The following is a 20,407-nucleotide window of genomic DNA, read 5'->3' as shown; positions in this document are numbered from 1 at the left end:
TCTCAACAGCCCCATTCATTTTTTAAATCTGCCGCTCTAGGTAATGGTATATATTGGACCAGCTACCTCATAATGGTGGTGTAGTGGCATCAGTACTGGACTTCAAGGCAGGTGATTCTGAGTTCAAACCCAGCCAGGACCCAACCTGGGCAGCAGTATCTGTGTGGAAGAAAGGCCTGGCAGTCTACTTCTGTACTTTGCCATGAAAATCCTATGGACCCTATGGTCCATGAGGTCACGAGGAGTCAGATACGAATTAACGACTGAGCAACAAACCTCATAATTCACAAAACATATACATTCTTTTTAGGAACAAAGTATCCTTTGGAAAAGTGATCCATCGGTGGCTGTGATTAAGGGTCATGTTAGTTGGAGGATGATGTTCAAAGTCTAGGAGAGAGGGTCGGCACAGGGTAAGAGGAGAAGACAGAAAGATAGCATTTGGAAAATAATGTGGGAAAATTTGATATTATCCCTTGATATGAGGAATAGTAAAAAATTATTTAAGTTATACTGTATGTTACTATTAAATATGAAGATGGATTGAATATGAGCAGAATGTGCCTTTACGGTCCGGAGCATAGAAGAAGAATGAAACATAAAACTCTAAGGGAGCTAGATAGGATAGATGTTTGTAAAGTTGTTTCCCTGAACTGCAAGCCTACAAATGCGGCATGGTCTCAGGAATAGGCTTCAACTCTTTAAAGCCAAGGAGGAGGAGAAGCCAAGAAGGAGGTCTTTAAAGCCAAGAAGGAGGTCTACTTTTGAGAGTTGTGATAATGTAATCACACCTGTGACAGAGACTTTTGGACAACAGTGAATCAAGCATTTTGCAGATTTGACAATGCAACTGAGAAAAGATCAAAGATGAGATCAGCTTTGATCTTATTAAATGGTGTTGTGTCCTTGGAGACCATTTGCCTGCTTTCTCTCTTATTTCACATGTTCATCATTATTTCTCCCACAAAATATGTGCCAATCTGCTTTTGAGAATTGACATATTATACTTCTCATAAAATTTGAATGTAAATCAGAAGAAGTATCTCTTTCTAAGATGAAGTTGTCACTAATTTTTATCATACATGTTTTGCAGGCAGGATATATGTCAGGGATGTTGGTGCCTGTAGCTGTTGGTGTGGCTGGAGCTCTCTTCATCCTTGGGGCTCTCTATAGTCTTAAGGTGATGAATCGAAAGAGGAAAAATGTTTTTAAAAGGCGTGAAACAAAGGTAAATCCTAGGGTGTGGTGGGAGTAAATCCATAATGCATATTCACCTACATGGTGCAATAATTCAGATTCCACCCCCCCCCCAACAATCTTACTTGGATTTGAGCACTGATTATTATTTGGATCATTCATTTCCATTTCGAAAATTCTATCACAAATGGTAGAAATATTGAGTTGTTCTGCAGAAAATCAGACCAACTACAAATGGGTCTGGCGTGGATCTTAGCAAAATTCCCATTTTATCTCTTTTGTTTTGAGCCACATAAAATTTTTAATTTTTCTCCAATTCAATACTGAGAGCAATTTATTCTCCCTCATGGGTCATCTTTTGTGTTCTGTTTTAAGATTCTTCCAACACTATCTGTAGTTTGTGCTTATTTCTAAGGCACTGCCTCGGTGGCTGATATCCTCTTATTCTCATCTCAGTACATATTGATACAGCAATTTACACATCATCATGATGTGCTGTGTCGTATGATGTAAGTGATCAAGGTGACCATGATTGTTCTTGACAAATTTTTCTATAGAAGTGGTTTGCCATTGTCTCCTTCTGGGTGGTGTCGTTACAAGAAGGGTGACCCCAGTCATGTTCAATGTTCTACAGTGATTGTCTGCCTAGTGTCAGACGTCACCATCAACCACTTGCTCCCAATACTTCATGGGACCTTGATCGGGGGATGGGGGGGGGGGTCTAAGCAGGTGCTACACCTTGTCCAGGGGTGACCTGCAGGCTACTGGAGGGCAGAAGCATCTTACAGCTCCTTTGGTAGTGATGTATCTCTACCCTCCCACCCACAAATTACACAAGTGGAATAAAACCTCTGAAGCTCATCTGCTGTAAGTATCATACACTACCTGTAACAATTTCTCTATCACTTTGCCATCTCCTTTTCCAGTTCTCTGCTGAACTTGTAAACACCAACAACTGACTTGTCAGTCAGCTCTGTTCTAGATTGTTGAGACAGATGGGAAAGGCAGTTTTGCAGGACTCTAGGGGCACCATCTTAGCTAGTGGTGCACTGAGACACTCTGTCCCATAATCTTTGACCTAAAGTAATTCCTAACTCCATCCTTGCTGACTGTAAAAGCTGTGAAGCATTTTTAAAAGTTCCTAAATTTAAAGTTAATTAAGAATAATATTAAAAGCTCAAAAACATTGTCTAAAAACAAATACTTGCCTTCCTGTCTCTTAGTCTGTAGTTCTCTAAAACCCATTTAAATCAATAGGGTCTAACCTGTTTCAAGATATAAAAGGCAGATCTCAATGAATGCCATTAACTTCAGAAAAGCTGACTTCTTCATTGCTACATTAAACATAGAACATAAAACATAGGACAGCACAGCACTAGAACAGGCCCTTTGGTCCATCTGTGCCAACCTTGATACCAAGAGAAACTAATGCCATCTACCTGCACATGACTATATTCCCCCCTCCTCCCCACACCCCCATTCTCTTCATGTTCATGTGTCTGTCTAAATGCCTCTTTGATGTTGCTATCATATCTGTTTCCATGATTTCCCCTGGCAGTGTATTCCAGGCACCTAGTTGTAACTGTCATCATTTCATATACTTCTCGCAGGTCACCCCTCAGCATCTGGTGCTCCAGAGAGAACACCCCAGGTTTGTCTAGCCTCTCCTTGTAGTTAATACTCCCTAATCTGGGCAACAAACTGGTGAACCTTTTTTTTACTCACTCCAAAGCCTACCACCCTATCTATTTGTGTTGACAATTTTAGGAAACAATTGGCATGAATTTCAACATTCTTGAGGGTTGTGTCATTTATTCAGAATCCGAATCAGGTTTAATATCACAGGCATATGTCATGTAATTTGTTATTTTGTGGCAACAATACTGCATATAATTTAAAAAAATTAAATTACAATAAATAAGTAAATAAATAAACACATACACACATATATATAAAATTTAGCTTAATTATATATGTGTGTGTGTTTGTGTATGTATGTATTTTATATATAATTAAATTAAATAAGTAGTGCAATGAGAGAGCAAAAAAGAAAAAAAATATTGAGGTAGCCTTCATGTGTTCATTGTCCATTCAGAAATCTGATGGCAAAGGGGAAGAAGCTGTTTCTAAAATTTTGCTTGTGTGTCTTCAGGCCCCTGTATCTGCTCCTTGATGGCAGCAATGAGAAGAGGGCAGTCCTGTGTGATGGGGATCCTTAATGATAGATGCTGCCTTTTTGAGGCATTGCATTTTGAAGATGCCCTTTATGTTGGGGAGGCTTGTGCCTATGATGGAGCTGGCTGAGTTTTCAACTTACTGCAGATTTTTCTGATCCTTTGCAGTGCCTCTTACCCCCATACCAAATGGTGATGCAGCAGGTTAGAATACTCTCCACGGTACATCAGTAGAAATTTGCAAGTCTTTGGTGACAAACCAAATCTCCTCAAACTCCTAACGAAATATAGCCACTGCTATTCCTTCTTAGTAATTTCATCATTATTTTGCGCACATGATAGATCTTCAGACATGTTGACACCCAGGAACTTGAAACTGCACACTCTTTCCACTGCTGATCCCTGAGGACTGGTGTGTGTTCCCTCGACTTCCCCTTCCTGAAGTCTACAAACAAATTCTTTGGACTCACAAGGTTGTTCTTGGGACACCACTCATTTAGTTGACCTATTTCATTTCTGTACACTTCCTCATCACCATCTGAAATTCTGTCCAGAATAGTTGTGTCATAGGCAAATCTATAGATAGCGTTTGAGAAGTGCCTATCCACACTGTCATGGGCGTGGAGAGAGCAGAGAAGTAGGCTAAGCACACATTCTTGAGTTGCGACGGTGAGGAGATGTTATTTCTGATATGCCCAATGAGGAAGTCAAGGATCCAGTTGCAGAGAGAGGTATAGAGGCCCAAGTTTTGGAGCTTGTTGATTAGTACTGAGGGTACAATGGTGTTGAACACTGTGTTGTAATCAGTAAACAGCAGCCAGACATAGGTATTGCTATTGTCCAGGTGATCCAAGGCCGAGTGAAGAGCCAGTGAGATTGCATTGTGCTGATAGGCAGATTGTAGTTGATCCTGGCCATAATTAACCCCTCAAAGCACTTCATCACAGTAGATGTGAGTGCAACTGGGCAATTGTTGTTGAGGCAGCTCACCCTGCTCTTCTTGGTATGAGTATTGCCCTTTTCAAGCAGGTGGGAACCTCCAACTGCAGCAGGGAGAGATTGAAGATGTCCTTGAACACTCCCGGAAGCTGGTTTGCACAGATTTTCAGTCCCCTACTAATGCCTTGGGGGAGATTTGGTGTAGTGGTAATTAGCACTGGATCAGTAATGCAGAGACCCAGCTATATGCTGGGGACATGAGTTCAAATCCCACCATGTCGATTGTTGTAAAAACCCATCTGGGTCACTCACGTCCTTTAGGGGAGGAATCCTGTCGTCCTTACCTGGTCTGGCCTATATGTGACTCCAGACTCACAGCAACGCAGTTGACTCTTAAGCGCCCTGTGAAGTGGCCTAACAAGCCATTCAGTTGTATTCAACCGCTAAAGGCCTTGCAAGGGTTCACCCTCTTGAAAGATGTTCTGATGTCAGCCTCTAAGACAGATATCACAGGGTTGCCAGATGCTACAGGGTTACACACAGTTTTAACCACATCAATGGTGGCGTGCTATAACATAATCATCAAGCCTCTGTACTTTGGGACAGACACGGTCGTTTCCCATCTCTCTATTGTTGAACTTTGGTTCCCGGTTACCACATCTAAGAGCAGGTGGAAACCCTGGCAGTTGTCAGAAAGATCTGGCTCCAATCTAGGCTGATAATTTGGTGTTTTACCAAAGCAGTGCTGCAGAGTCAGAGGAGCCACCTTTCAGCTGAAGTGTTAAACTAAGGAACTTGTTCATTTCAAATGGATAAAAAAAAGCTACTCAGAGCATTACTGCTGCAAGAAGATAGAGTTCATCACATTGTACCTTTGTGTTCTCTTCTTGATTGTCTTTCATTCATTCCAGTAATTATTATCCTTCAGTAGTACTTCATCTCACTGGGAAGATGTTCTTTTGCTTTGTCTTGCTGTCGTGGGGGTAGGATTAGAAAGGGTTATTAACTAGTCAAACAGGATGTTGCTTGTGCTGATGTGGTAACCGGGAACCATTGCCAAAGTTAAACAATAGAGAGAGGGGAAGTGATTGTGTCTGTCCCAAGGTACAGAGGCTTGATGATTATGTTATAGCACGCCACTATTGTTGTAGTTAAAACTTAGGTTTGCCGAGTTAAACTTAAGGACAATTAAGTGTTTTATTATGTAATGAAAGCTTATTTTTTAAAACTGTAATTAAGTCAGCATAATTGGAGAAATGTAACAATTCAATGTTCTTCAGAGATTGTTTGCCTAGAGTCAGTGGTCGCATACCGAGGACTTGTGATATGCACCAGCTGCTCATATGACCATCCATCACTTGCTCCCATGGCTTTGTTTGACCCTGATCAAGATAAACAGGTGCTACCCCTTTCCCAAGGGTGATTTGCAGGCTAGTGGAGGGAAGGAGTGTCTTGCACCACCTTTGGTAGAGACCACCCCGCCACACTTCCAAAAGGTGTTGATCTTAAATTACTGCACAATCCATAGATATGGATATGGATCACAAGTATGCGACCACTGACTCCATGCAAATAATCTCTGAAGAGTATTGGTAATGGCCCGGGTTACCTGTCTTGTAAAGGCACTGCCCAGAAGAAGGCAAACTACTGTAGAAAAAATTTCCAAGAACAATCATGGTCAAGACCATGATCGGCCAATCATGACACAGTGCATGATGATGACGGTGAGCTTTTGGAAGGGTAATCATGTGTCTTCCTAATTATTTTTATTGAGGGATGCATATTTAATCTGGCCCCTAACTGTGTGGGGTCATGATGATAATCAAAGAAGTTATGAAGAGTTTTAATATTTTGCCAAAAATGATTGAAATAACAAACCAGATTAACTGATCATTCACGGCATTGTTTTTTGTCCGACCTTGCTTTATGGTAATTAGCTGACAAACATTGCAAAAAAACTATTGTCTCCCTGACAGTTTGACATGTCACAGGCTCGCTTGTGCTCTCTCTCTCCCTCTCACTAACAAGGCACACAGAGATGTATCACCCATTTTCACAGTGAAAGGGGAGACTGACAGTCACTGTTATGATATTACAGTCTGCCGTGTCACTTTTCCATGCCTCCACCGCAGCAAAATCCTGATGTTCGTTCTCCCACAACACCTCAGTTGGCAACACCGGCCAGGAATCAGTCGTCCACAGGACTGCACACCAGATGCGCCATCTGCCAAGCTGCGCCTGGAGAATGTCGAAAAATGGTCACCCAGCGTGCTCCAGGAATGGGAACTCATCCACCATTAAAAAAACGCAGTTTGAATGCCACTTACAGATCAGGACTTAGATGGAACCCCAATCACCTTGATAAGGGAAAAAACTGAGATATTAAAGAGATGAATTAAACTGTTTTTCACTGATGAACTCGAAGAGGCAGCCACTTGGCGCCATTTTAACTGCACCCTCTCCAAAGCTTTGGGATCCTTTGACCAGAACTGTATGCAATACTCCAGATGTGGCCTAACTAGAGTTTTATAAAGCTGCAACCTAACTTCCTGACTCAATACTTTGACTAATAAAGCCAACTACCCTATTGACCTCTGTAGTGACTTTTAGGGAGCTATGAACTTGGACCCTAAGATCACAGTCCTCATCAACACTGTTAAGGATCTTAACTATGATCTTAACTGTCCTTAACTATGTACTGTCTCTTTGCATTTGGCCATACTTCACATTTGGCCGGGTTAAACTCCACCTGACATTTCTCCGCCCATATCTGCAATTACCTATATCCCATTGTATTCTTTGCCAGTCTTCTATGCTATCTTAGTATCATCCATACACTTACTAAACCATCCATCTACATTTTCATTCAGGTAATTTATATACATCATAATCAGCAGAAGTCACAGTCCCTGTGAAAGACCACTAATCACAGACCTCCATCTAAAATAAGTCCCTTTGACCACCACTCTCTGTCTTCCATGGGCAAGCCAGTTCTGAATCCAAACAGCCAGTTCACTATGGATCCCATGCATCTTAATCTTCTGGTTGAGCCTCTCATGAGGGACCTTGTCAAATGCTTTACTAAGATCCATGTAGACAACATCCACAGCTGTGCCTTCATCAATCACCCTTGCACCTCGTCAAAAAACTTGAGTGATCCAACACAATTTCCTCCCTTACCTCAACATGCCCTAGCATATCAATATGCTCAACACTGATCTCCCTATCCTCCACGTCCCTCTCCTTGTTAAATAATGATGTAAGTTTCTTATTGAGGACCTCACCCATGTCCTCCACATCCAAGCAAATGTTCACCCATTTATTTATGAGTGGTCCTACCCTCTCCCTGGTTATTCTCTTGCTCTTGATGTATAGATGGAATGCCTTGGGGATGTCTTTCATCCTACTTGCCAAAGACTTTGCTCAGCCCCCTCCTTGCTTTCCTAATTCCCTTTTTGAGTTCTTTTCTGGCTTCCTCATAATCCTCTGGGGTTCTATTTGATCCTAGCTTCCTAAGATTTGCATACTTCTTTTTCTTCTTGACTAATCTCATTATCTCCTTTGACATCCAAGATTCTCTTACCTTGCTATCATTGTCCTTCCTTCTTACTAGGACGTACCCATTTTGTACTCTATGTCTTTAAACACCTTCCACATCTTGGATGTGGACTTGCCCAAAAACAGCTGTTCCCAGTGATCTTTCCCTAGTTCCTGCCTAATGCTCTCATCATTTGCACTGCTCCAATTTAATACTCTCCTGCAAGGTCCATATTTATCCTTATCTATAGCTATCTTAAAACTGAAGGAGCTGTGGTCACTGTCCCCTAACTGTTCATCCACTGAAATGTCGGTCACCTGACCAAGCTCCTTACACAACACCAACTCCAGTACAGCTCGTCCTCTTGTTGGACTATCTACATATTGATTTAAAAAACCTTCCTGGATGCCCTACCTAGACCTCTTGCACTAAGAAGGTACCAGTTTATATTGGGGAAGTTGAAGTCCCACACATCAGCAACCTTTTGTTTACACATCTTTTCTTAATCTGCCTGCATATTCATTCTACAATGTCCCGGTGGCTATTGGGGGGGGGGACGGGGGACGGACTGTAGTACAATCCCATTGGAGTGATTGCACTCTTCCTATTTTTAAATTCTACCCATGTGGATGAGCCTTCCATTCCATCCTTTCTGAGTGCAGCTGGGATATTGTCTCTGATTAGTGGTACAACATCCCCACCACTTTTACCTCCTCCTCTATATTTTCTAAAACATTGAAATGCTGGGACAGTAAGCATCCATTTTTATCCCTCTTTCAACCAAGTCTCCATAATGGCCACAACATCATAGTTCCATGTTCTAAGTTCATCACCTTTACCCATAATACTCTGAGCACTACTGCTTTGCTCCTGTATGTTTTTTTAATAGCTCTGATAACTACCTTTCTCTTCACCCCTCCACTTTCTGACCTTGTATTCTGGTTCCCATCCCGCTGCTAAACTAATTTAAACCCTCCCGAGTAGCATTAGTGATCCTCTCAGCCAGGATATTGTTTTCCCTCCAGATTACCGCAACTCGTCCCTCTTGTACAAGTTACCCCTGCCCCAGAAAAAGTTTAAATTATCCAAGAACTTGAAACCCTGCTTCACGCATCTGTTCCTCAGCCACTCGTTCATCTGTATTGTCATCCTATTCCTGCCCTGACTAACACGTGACTCTTGGTGTAAACCAGTGATTACCACCTTGAAGATCCTGCTCTTCACCCTCTTCCCTAACTCCCCATACTCACTGAGCGGGATCTCTTCCATCTTTCTACCCATATCATTGGTGCCAATGTGCACCATGACCTCTGTTTGCTCACCCTCCCTAATTGGGAATATTTTACAATCACTCTGAGACATCCTTGATCTTAACACCCAGGAGGCAACACAACATCCTGGCTTCTCTTTCTCGGTCACCGAATCTCTTGTTCGCGCCCCCCCCCCCCCCAACTATTAAGACTCCTAATCCTCTACCTGATTTTAACCTTCTCTACTGAGCCTTACAACCAGCCAAAGTGTCCCTGGCCTGGCAGCTGCTGTACCCGATAGGTCATCCCCCCCCCAGTGGTATTCGAAGGGGTATATTTGTTGATGAGGGATATGGTCACAGGGTAACTCTACACTGAGTGCCTACAACCCTTACTTCTCCTGGTGGTCACCCACCTACTCTCTGAAGCCTGCACTCTGGGTGTGACCACCTTGGTAAAAATCTCACCTCTGAGGTTTTCACCCTTCTGCACGGCCCTGAGTACCTCCAGCTCCTGATCTTGTTCCTTGATCTTGTCAGTAAGGAATTGAAATTGAATTTGGGTGCACTTTCTGCTGATTGACTCATCAGGGATACCATTAGGTACCCTGCAAACCCATTCTGCGATCTCCCACTCCACAGACAAGTCCCAAAAGTACTGGTTGCTTTTAAAACCTGGCCCGTAAAATCCACGAGAGACCATCTCCAACTCGCTCTGCGATCTCCTGCTCCGGATTATCGGTATTATGAGGTGTGTTTAGCATGTGAGAAGAAACTGGAACACATGCAGTCACATGGAGAGCATGCAATCTCCACACAGACAGCAGCAGAGGTCAGTATTGAACCTGGGTTACTGGAACTGAGAGGCAGCGGGTCTAATAGCTGTATCATTGTGCCTCTCCCAATACTGTCGACATAAATGCTGCTGTTTTAACTATAAATTCTTGTAAGATGCAAATATCATACAGATATAGTAACTCAAAGAACTATTACTGTCTTTGTTTGAAATTGCAGCCGAGAGATTTCACCAGCATGCAAGACCATGTGATGCTACTAGCCGACAGTTCGGAAGATGAATTTTAAGTATGAAATGAATCTTCGATATTACACAACTACATGAAGCTGCACTGGAATTGGAGGTGCAGGATGTCACTACTACGTGCTACTAGCTTTCTGTTTTCTTTTAAATGTTGAAAAATAATTAAGATTGCCGAAATTATTTGTGATATACTGTAAAGCCTTGTTTATTAGATACTTGTTTCACAGCAACAGCCCCCCTTGGAGTTCACTATAGATTTATTCTGAAGAACTGACATAACCAAATGTTCCGTGTTGATGTTGTTATATCTAATAATTGCTTGGTTGCTGTAATTTCAAAACTGCAGTTTTTATATTTTGTTATTTAAATTCCGTACATGCTTTTGGAGATGAGAGGCACATGCTGGGTATTTCAACCTTGGTTAGTAGGGAACTATGAAGTCAGGCAAATACACTGTACTTTGCATCCAGAACTGGTTCCACTGAAGTCAGTGGAACGAATTTGAAAGCAGAACAACAACATGCCGGAGCATTGGTGTATTGAAGTAACTGAACAAGGACAGATTTCTAGTAAAATGATGACTTTAAACAGCCTTTGTCAAGTAGTTCATGAATTAGTAACACATTTAATTATTGTTTATTCTTCTCCTTTAGTTTCACTGCACTGTTAAATCCATGAACAAGGCCACAGATTCCTGGAGTTGTTGTAAATAAGGCCATGTCTCACTGTTCATCTTTCTCAGACTACAATATTCTCAAATTTAGGAGAACTAAGTTTCAGTGTGATTCATTGCATAACTAACAGCCCTATTTAGTGGAAATATCAGAAATAACAGGTTACTTAATTATTAAATATAAGTTATATAATACTTAACACATATAGCTTGGCTTATTAGAAAAAATGAGTATTATATTTATACCATAGGCCTAGATTGTCATTTTCCATCTGGCATTGTGTTAATATTTTGTTTCATACTTGTTGAACAGCTATTCTATCAATTCTGCTCGATTCTTCCAAATGTAAGGTGTAGTTTTGGACACTGCGATGGACTCAAGCTTGGCTAGACTTTATGTGGAACAGATTTTTGTTTTATTTCTTTTGTGTTCTCTTACACACAACTGGAATATCAAAGGCACTTGTGTGATTTCCTGTATTCGGGTAGAACTCAAACATTTCATTACTTTACTGCCATTTTTCACCGTGATTTCATCTTAACATGATACATATGATTCTTTCCTTCCCTTTCTGATTTCTCTATCATCATATCAGGGACAGGCCAATGATAAACACCAGCCTACATACGCACAGCTAACTAGACTATTCTTCTTCTCACCCCTCCTATTGTAGGGCTTCATTCCATTCTCCCTGTTCTCTCCTCACTGCTATATTTGCTTTGAGATCTTTTCCTTTTTGATAAACCACTGCTTTCCCCCTACCAGAGCTGATAGAGATCCTAGCTACATCTCATCCATCTCCCATACCTCTGACCCGACCATCTCTTCTGGACAGAGTTAGAATCGCTCCCCTGGTCTTCAATTTCCAGCCTACAGTCTCAACATTCAACAAATCATCCTTCACAATTTCTGCTAGCGTCAAGTTTCCATCACCAAACATATCTCCCCATCCCCTCCCCTGGCAACATTTTGATGAGACAGTTAGCTATTCCTGCTCTGTTATTCTGGTCCCAACAGCCACTCCTCACTCATGTTCCCACACAGCTTCCACACCTGTCCCTTCATCTCTTCCTTTCCACCATACAGAGACCCAGTCTTTTCTGGTGAAGCAGTAATTCTCCTGCACCTTGTCCAATCTGAGGTACTACATTCCATGTTCACAATGTGGTCTCTTCAATACTGGAGAACCATATGCAAACTGTGGTCCAGATTCTACTTCATATAATTTGCTTTCAGAACTTGCCAGTCAATCCGTGACATTCACTCGGTCACTCATTCTCCAATTGCAGAACTGACCTGCTGAGCATGTTCCTCGGCTCTGCATTTCACAACTTCTACAATGCTTTGTTTCTGTTCTTTCTTTCTACCTCTTTTCATTTCATACATGACATGCTCCTTTGTTGAAGTTCTCTCTTTTTCTCTAAATATCCCATTAACTGGATGACCTTAATTACAAACATGAGAAAATCTGCAAATGCTTAAAGTCCAGAGTGACACACACAAAATACTGGAGGAACTCAGGAGGTCAGGCATCTGTGGAAATGAATAAACAGTCAGTGTTTCGGGCCGAGACTGGTCCTGAAGATGGGTCTTGGCTCGAAACATTGATTCTTCATTCATTTCACACCATAACAAAAATATTCTCCTTTTCCATTGATCCATCTTCCACCCTCTCTGATATTTAAAATGAACCCACTTTCACCTTTTCCCAATTCTAATGAAGAGTCTTTGACCTGAAAGTTTAGCCCTGTTTCCACAGACGTTGCCTAACCTACTGAGAATTCCCAACTATCATTTCAGCTTTTTTACTTTGATTTTTTTTTGTTTCACAGCCACTAGTAAAATCAAAAGTGCAATTGAACACCAGCACATACGTTTAAAATAAAATATTAAATCTCATTTGAACATACCTCTCAGCTGTTGAAGTACTGCTTGCTGAAGTTCGCAGTTTGGTTCTTTGAAAAAAAACAAAGCAAGAGATATTTTTCTTGCTGAAAATGCTTAGTTGTCAAATGTCATCTCAGCTCATTTATCTTACAAAGCAGGCGTTGCGAATGCTCTCCTGAATTACACAGCACTTATGTGAACCCTAAATTTAGAAAACCTTCACAATATTTACTACTCACTTTCCAGTAGTATTTGAGGCGTGTGCGAGGCAATGTTATATTTATAAATATGAGAAAGTGTGCGGATGCTGGAAATCCATAGCAACACACACAAAATGCTGGAGGAACTCAGTGGGTCAGGTAACATCTACGGAAATGAATGAACAGTTGACATTTCGGGCTGCGACCCTTCTTCAGAACTGTAAAGGAAGGGGGACAACCAGAATAAAAGGTGGGGGCACGAGAAAAAAGCCAGCCGGAGGTGATAGGTGAAGCCAGGTGAGTGGGAAAGGTCAAGGACTGGATAAGAAGGAATCTGATAAGAGAGGAGAGTGGACCATAGGAGAAAGGGAAGGAGGAGAGGACCCGGGGAAAGTGATAGGCAGATGAGAAGAGGAAAAAGGTCAGAGTGCAGATTGGAGGAAGACGTGGGAGGGGGTAGTTATGTTTATAAAATATCTACTATTCACTTTCCTGGAGTATTTAAGGCTTCAGAGACAATGTTATATTTTAATAAAGTCATTCATGATTGGCAGTTGAACTTCAGACAGAGAGAGCACATTTGTGATTGTAATTTCAATTTCAAGTGATTCACTGATCTCCAATCAAGAATTTGAAGGAAATACAATTTTTCAGAAGCTTGATTGTTCAACGGTTTCAATTCAAATGTTTTGATTAATAGTAAGTTGGTAATAATGTATACTTAAGAGGGAGAGCATGGCCTTTTGCTGTGAGATTTTCTCCTTTTCAGTAAGATATCTGGGTTCAGTGTTGTGTTTTTCCCCATCCTTAGTCACTTGCTGGGCCTCCTTCACAAAGATTCCTATCTCTCTTCTTCCCCAAGTTCCACCAGGAGGTACCATTCCAGCTGGGTATTTTTTCTCACTATATGCAAGAAGAGGGTGGGATAATGGTTGATGATAGTTGTGAAAACAGTGCTGTGTTGCTAAATGCATAATCTGGTGCATCGGACACGGCAGCTCACATTCACCTTTTCTTTTGAAATTTAATTAAATTAGAGATGAAAGTGAAATTTAACAGATGTCCACTGTGCTTGAACACAGTTCAGTAGCATTACTGATCATAGCACTGGCTTAAGGCTTCAACCTAATCAGTGTGGAGGAAATCAAATATGGAATTATATTTCAGTCATAATGATACAGACATTTCATTCTTAGCTTATAACTTTGTAGTTTACAGCTCTTCTTGATCACTGCCACTCTTTCAGTTAGTGAGTTGCAGAACTTCACTACTCTCTGCAGTTATAAGGAACCCTCAGGGATATGCAGGACTTGATCTAAGATTTTTCTTCCAAGAGCAATTCCTCCAGGCTGCCAGTCTGTCTGATAAAGCAGACTGAGAGGTTGGAAGGGTCATTGGTGAAGGCAGATGGATTTTCAGAAGGATTAGAAAGCCAGATACTACAGACAGATAGATGAACAGATTGGGATCATAGGGATTGAGGGCAACATTTGGATATCACAGAGATATCATGAAACTGCAGGATTTGATAATAGTGTCTGCAGAGTTGTCAGAGAGGACACTTTCTCCTCCAGACACAAAAGCAAATTGTTTTCACCTTTGTATATACTTCCACAGAAAAAATAGTTAATGCATGCAAATGGAGTTTACCTGGCATATCTTATAAATTGAGGTCCTATTAAGAACAGATACAAGGAAAATTCTGGTCATAGTTTTATTGTAACCTCAAGTGTGACAGGATAGGACAAAGATGTGAAGATGTTGAATGGAGTTTCATTTTTCCTCTTAATTGGGAATTTGATTGTAGGGCCATTTTTTTTACATGCCTGCTAGATAGCCACTAGATAAGGTCTGTTTTGAAGAAAAGGGGTCACTATTCATTCATAGTTTACAAACAACAAATTTTGAGTAGTATGTAATTTGGTTCAGTATCATGTGCCCTGGTTGGGAAAAGCTATTGCCTTCCTTCAATGAGTGAATGAATTAGTAGTTGCAGTGAATTCCAGCATAAAGTTGGGGCACATTATGCAGCTGATGTAATAAATGCCCATGCCCTGCCTTTGCAAACCATATCACTTCTTATGAACAATGATTGTGGAATGAAATTCCCTGTGTATTTAAACTGTTTGAGTTATAGCCAGAACAGTTATTAATGTAATTGTGGAATGTGACAGCTTATTTTATTAAAATGTAATAAAATAACGATGCTCTCTAATTTTCTCTATTATTCAATGTCCATCATATTTTGGTGCCCCAGTAAACTTCTAACAAATCTAATTTTGTTTTATTCTTGACTTGTGGGCAATGGTGGTAAAATATGACTTATTGACCAAAGCTGCTGTCCCCAATGTCAAAGTTCTCAGTAACTTTATTATCAAACTATGTATATGTCACTATATATTACCCTGAGATTCATTTTCTTCTGGGCATTCACAATAGAACAAAGAAATACAACAGAATCAATTAAAAACTACACACCAAAAAAGACTGACAAACAACCAATGTGCAAAAAAAGACGAACTGTGCAAATACAAAAAAAAACAATTAATTATTAATTATACATGCTGGCCCAGGCCAGATCCTCTGATGTAATAATGCCAAGGAATTTGAAGTTACAGACGCTCTCCACCTCTGATCTTCTAATGAGGACTAGATCATGGAACTCCGTTTCTTTCTCCTGCAGTCAATAATCAGCTCTTTGGTCTTGCTGACATTGAGCAAGAGGTTGTTGTTGTGGCCCATTCAGGCAGATTTTCAATCTCTCTCCTATATGCCAATTCATTGTCAACTTTGATTTGGCCGACAACAGTGGTATCGTCAGGAAACTTAAATAAGGCATTGGAGTTGTATTAGCCTCAACGTTATATAAAGTGAGTAGAGCAGGGGGTTAAGCACACAGCCTTGTAGTGTACCTGTGCTGATGGTGATTGTGGTGGAGATATTGTTGCTAATATGTCTGTCAAAGCTGATCACACACATGAGAAATCAGGTAGGAATCACAGATCGTACGGAATGAGACCTTCAGCCTGCCAAGCCCATACCAGCCATATAACCATATAACAATTACAACGCGGAAACAGGCCATCTCAGCCCTTCTAGTCCGTGCTGAATGCTTACTCTCACCTAGTCCCACCGATCTGCACTCAGCCCATAACCCTCCATTCCTATCCTGTCCATATACCTATCCAATTTTTTTTTTAAAAAGCCATCAAGCACTCATTTTGCACTGGTCTCATTCCCATCAATTCTTCCCAGATTCTGCCATTCACCAAAGCATCATGACTAATATTTACTGACCTTTGACTGACCAACCTACAAAACCAATTTTAAGGATGTGGTAGGAAAGTAAGGTGGCAAATTCCTTTCCCTGGAAAACATGAATGAAATCTTTGGGCTGTTACAGCGAAACAGATGTTTTCTTGATTTGGCAGAAATTTAGAGAAGTAAATGATATTCATCTTCTCTGATTACTCCCTTTCCCTTTTGGTGTGCTGAATATTGATAGATTTTGGTTTCAGGGCAAGTTTTATTCAGCTATCAATTTACATTTGTTTCAGGAAAGGAATTGTCTAAAATCGACTTACCAAAGTGCTAGCATTTTGTAATGATCAGCAAAACCTTTTGAATTATCTTCAAAAATAAACATACCTCTTACACGAACTATAACAGCATCTTCAGATTTGGAAATGAATAATTAATACAACAAAAAATCCTTTCAATTTGTTATGGTGTTTACCTCCAACTGGAATAATAACCTTTCCACCCCTACTCTGTGTATTCTATTGGCAAGCTAATTTTAAATCCAAACTTGCAAATCACCCCGGATTGTATGCATCTTTATCTTCTGAATCAACCTACCATGAGTATGTGTATGTTGTAAAATTGTTGTTTTGATGTGCAAGACTCCCCACTAGGTTAACAGATGAGGAGAGTTTGATGGCTCTGGGCCTGTATTTGCTAGTGTTTAGAAACATGAAGGGGGAATACTGTTGAAACTTAGCACATGTTTAAAGGTCTAAATAAAGCTGATGTGGAGAGGATGTTTTCTATTGTGAGGGAGTCTAGAACCAGAGACCACGGCTTCAGAATAGAAGGACATTACTTTAGAACAGAGATGAGGAAGAATTTCTTTTGCCAGAAGGTGGTGAATCTGTGGAATTCATTGCCAAAGATAGCTATGGAGGTCAAGTCATTGAGTATATTTAAGGCAGAGGATGATAAGTTCTTGGTTAATCAGGGCATCAAAAGTTACAGGAAGAAGGCAGGAGAATGGGGTTGAGAGGGATAATAAATCAGCCATGATGGAATAATGGAGCAGACTCAATGGGCTGAAAGGCCTGATTCTGCTCTTATATCTTTTGGTCTTATGACCTTATGAGGGATTGATCAAATGCTTTACTAAAGTCCACGTAGATAATGTCCACTGCTTTACCCTCATCAAGCTTAATCAAGTTCGAGCATTGTGGTAAATCATGTATATCTGTCTGGACACGCCCCTCTGCTGACTGCTCCTGTGGCTCCTCCCACAGACCCCTGGATAAAGGTGATTGTGTCTCTGCTCCTCCCTCAGTCATCCAGCATGGACGTGCTCCGTTTTACTGCTAATAAAAGCCTTTCAGTATTTACTCTACTTCCAGTCTTTTGGAGTTATTGATAGTGCATCAAGCACGACCTGTGTTCAGCTAATTTTTAAGTTTCTTTGTTAGGTAAGTAAGGTAATTGAAGAGTACCTTCCTGTTTTTATTCAGATTTCCAGTGTCAGTAGCATTTGTTCAAATACAAAAATCTTGAATTCTTCATAGATGTTATTTTTGGTTTGTAGTAAGTATAATCATTTTGTCCCATTTTGAAGATCATTTGGTGATATAATTCAAACAAAATCAATTTTGATTGTTGTAAAGCTTATTGTATTTTTATTTTATTTAGAGATACAGTGTGGAACAGGCTCTTCTGGCCTAATGAGCGCCACCACCCAGCAACCCACTGAGTTAACCCTATTTTTCAAGTCGATCAAGAGAAAAGGCTATTGGATATTCGATATAATTTTTGTCAGCATCAGATTATGACATTATTAGCCTTAATCTTAACGGCATTCTATTTTGTTTTTAACATTCACTTATAATTTATTTTGGATTATGAAGTTTCTAACCACACTAACTCATTGTCCTATCTACTAATAACACTGGACAACAAATTTTTTCAAACAGGTTGCTTCCTCAGAATATTTTTGTGTTGAGGATAGACTGCTTCAAGCTGAACACCAAATATAATTTCAGACCACTTGTTCCATGTAGGAATTTGGAGAAACAAGAAATAACCTTTTATTGAATATTAGACATTTAATTGCATATTGGTGTTCACACTTTGCAATAGTTCAACTAACCTATAAATGTTTTGTTGATGATTTTCATTTGTACTCAGTGTCTAAGGCTTCTCACTTAAGTGTCCAACAATAATCAGTCAGTGTTGATGGATTCCAGTTGCCCTGATTCCATTTCTCCATGACAGCAATGTCCCGGTGAAACTTTTCAACACGCTCATCATTGATAGTGCCAAGATTTGCAGGGAAGAAGTCTAAATGGGAATGCAGAAAATGAGTGTTTAGTGACATGTTACACTTCATGGTTTTGTAGGCTTGAAGCGTATTGTCAACCAGATGCACATAGTTTGGTGCTCTGTAATTGCCAAGAAAATTTTCAACAACATCCTTGAATGCCTTCCATGAGATTTTCTCCAGTCACACAAGAAGTTCTTTGAATTGCCTGTCATTGATGACCATCTTTGATTTGTGGACCAAATGCATTCCTTAATCTTGTCATCAGTTATTCTGGGAAACATCCGTCTCAAATATTGAAATACTTCACGAAATGTTCGTGCTTGGTGACAGCGGATTCCATTCTTGCAGTCTTGAACTCAGTAATTTTGCTTTTGTCTTTGACAAACCAACATCTCTGACCAGCTCATTTACTCACACTGAGTTATCAGATGAGACTCACTCGACATAAAGGGTTCAAAATCTGTATCAGTACCAGTGTTGTTTTCCATTCCTGGCTCGTGCATCGTGTCGCTGGTGGCTTTGATACCGGAAGCCTATCGTCATGCGGCACACGTCTCATGGCTGAAAGGAAATTGGTGTATTCAATAAATTTCTCATTTTTAGCAGAGAAACCAGACACACTGGTCAGACAGAAGTAGCTGTCCCTCACACAATCCTTTTGCTCTCGCCATATCATCGAGAAATTGACTTCTGAGTTCTAAGCCCATGTTGCACAACAAATGTGAGGAGCCTAGGCTTTGTCTTGGTTGCCAATTTTAAACCCATAGGGTTAAGAGGAGTCGTGCTCAGTCTTTGAGATTTCAGTGTATACTCGCCACAAGTATAACAGAAAGTATCACGGCTATTGCAGCATTGGTGAGACATTTTGCTATCACAAATACTCCTGAAAATATGGCTACAGTTATGGTTACGGATATGAATCCCGCCACCCACCTGTGTCATAGGAGCGCTGTACAGATGAGCGCTGTGCCAGTTACCTCCATCTCTCATGGTTGTGGGTGAGTGCCTGGGTTGTGACAAAGCTCTCTCTGATACAGCACTCTGGAAGTTGGGGGAGGGGGAAATCACAGTTGTACTTAATATTTGCCTCTCTCTAAAGTGTTACCTTGCTGTGAAGATGGATGCCCGTGTCTTGCTGTTACTTTTCACCCTGTCCTGTCTGCTCGTTGCTGTGCGGGCTGACAACATGAGCGATTTTTTTTGGGCAGAGCCGACGCTTCGCCACAGCCGCTCCGGGGGAAGACCGGCTGGACGAGCTAACTGCAGGTGAAATAAGTGCATGTCTGCACAGTGCACCAGATGTGGGATGTGATGTATTTCGATGCCTGGTAAACACAACCTGTTATCTAGAAGACAACTTGTATGAAACCTGCAGAGACTTCCTTCAGAATTCAGACAATTTTGATGTGCAGGGAAAACAATTTATCAAAAACTTCCTGAAGTGCAGTGTCATTGAGCTCAGGTCAAGGTTCAACAGCAGTGTTGGCAGATGTGCTGAAGTGCAAAGGATCTTAATTCATGTGCAAGGATGGTGTTACCATGAACATAACATCTGTGATGCAGCAGCCACCAACATTGATGCTTTAGTGGACATGGTTGACTTTAATAAAATACAAGGAAATGGGGCCTATATGTGAAGTTCCTGTTTGACTGTGGGAGCAGCATTACTGAAATCGTAAAAAGTCAGCTTCAATCAATTTTGAATGCTTTGAAGCAATTATTAGAAGATTCTTGTACTCTTGTACAGAAAGTAACAAAAACATCATTTTCTGAAGGATATGATCAGCCAGATGACAATGTCACTCATGAGCTTTGAAAATGAGGCAGCTCAGAACCCTAGATAAACATTGTTTTAATATACCAGATAGTGCAATGCATTTGTTACCTGTAATGTCTACTGTTGGTAAATTAGAAATTGTCATCTGCATTGTAAAGTCTTGTAGTTACTACCTG

General features: G+C 40.7%; 1 protein-coding gene across 2 annotated transcripts in view; it reads left to right on the top strand.

The window, feature by feature from the left end:
- The window catches only part of LOC140725005 (uncharacterized), a 111,912-nt gene extending 96,800 nt beyond the window's left edge, over positions 1 to 15,112 (top strand). For both annotated transcript variants that reach the window (XM_073039923.1, XM_073039925.1), the window contains exons 7-8: positions 1,094 to 1,228; positions 10,112 to 15,112. In XM_073039923.1, coding sequence (XP_072896024.1) covers positions 1,094 to 1,228; positions 10,112 to 10,180 — 204 coding nt within the window. In that variant the 3' untranslated portion in view covers positions 10,181 to 15,112. The remainder of the gene's footprint in view (positions 1 to 1,093; positions 1,229 to 10,111) is intronic.
- The last annotated feature ends 5,295 nt before the right edge of the window (positions 15,113 to 20,407 follow it).

Source organism: Hemitrygon akajei, chromosome 3 (genome assembly GCF_048418815.1).
Source record: "Hemitrygon akajei chromosome 3, sHemAka1.3, whole genome shotgun sequence".
Lineage (NCBI taxonomy): Eukaryota > Metazoa > Chordata > Chondrichthyes > Myliobatiformes > Dasyatidae > Hemitrygon > Hemitrygon akajei.
The sequence above is the reverse complement of the archived record's forward strand: the minus strand, read 5'-3'. Positions and strand labels throughout refer to the sequence as shown.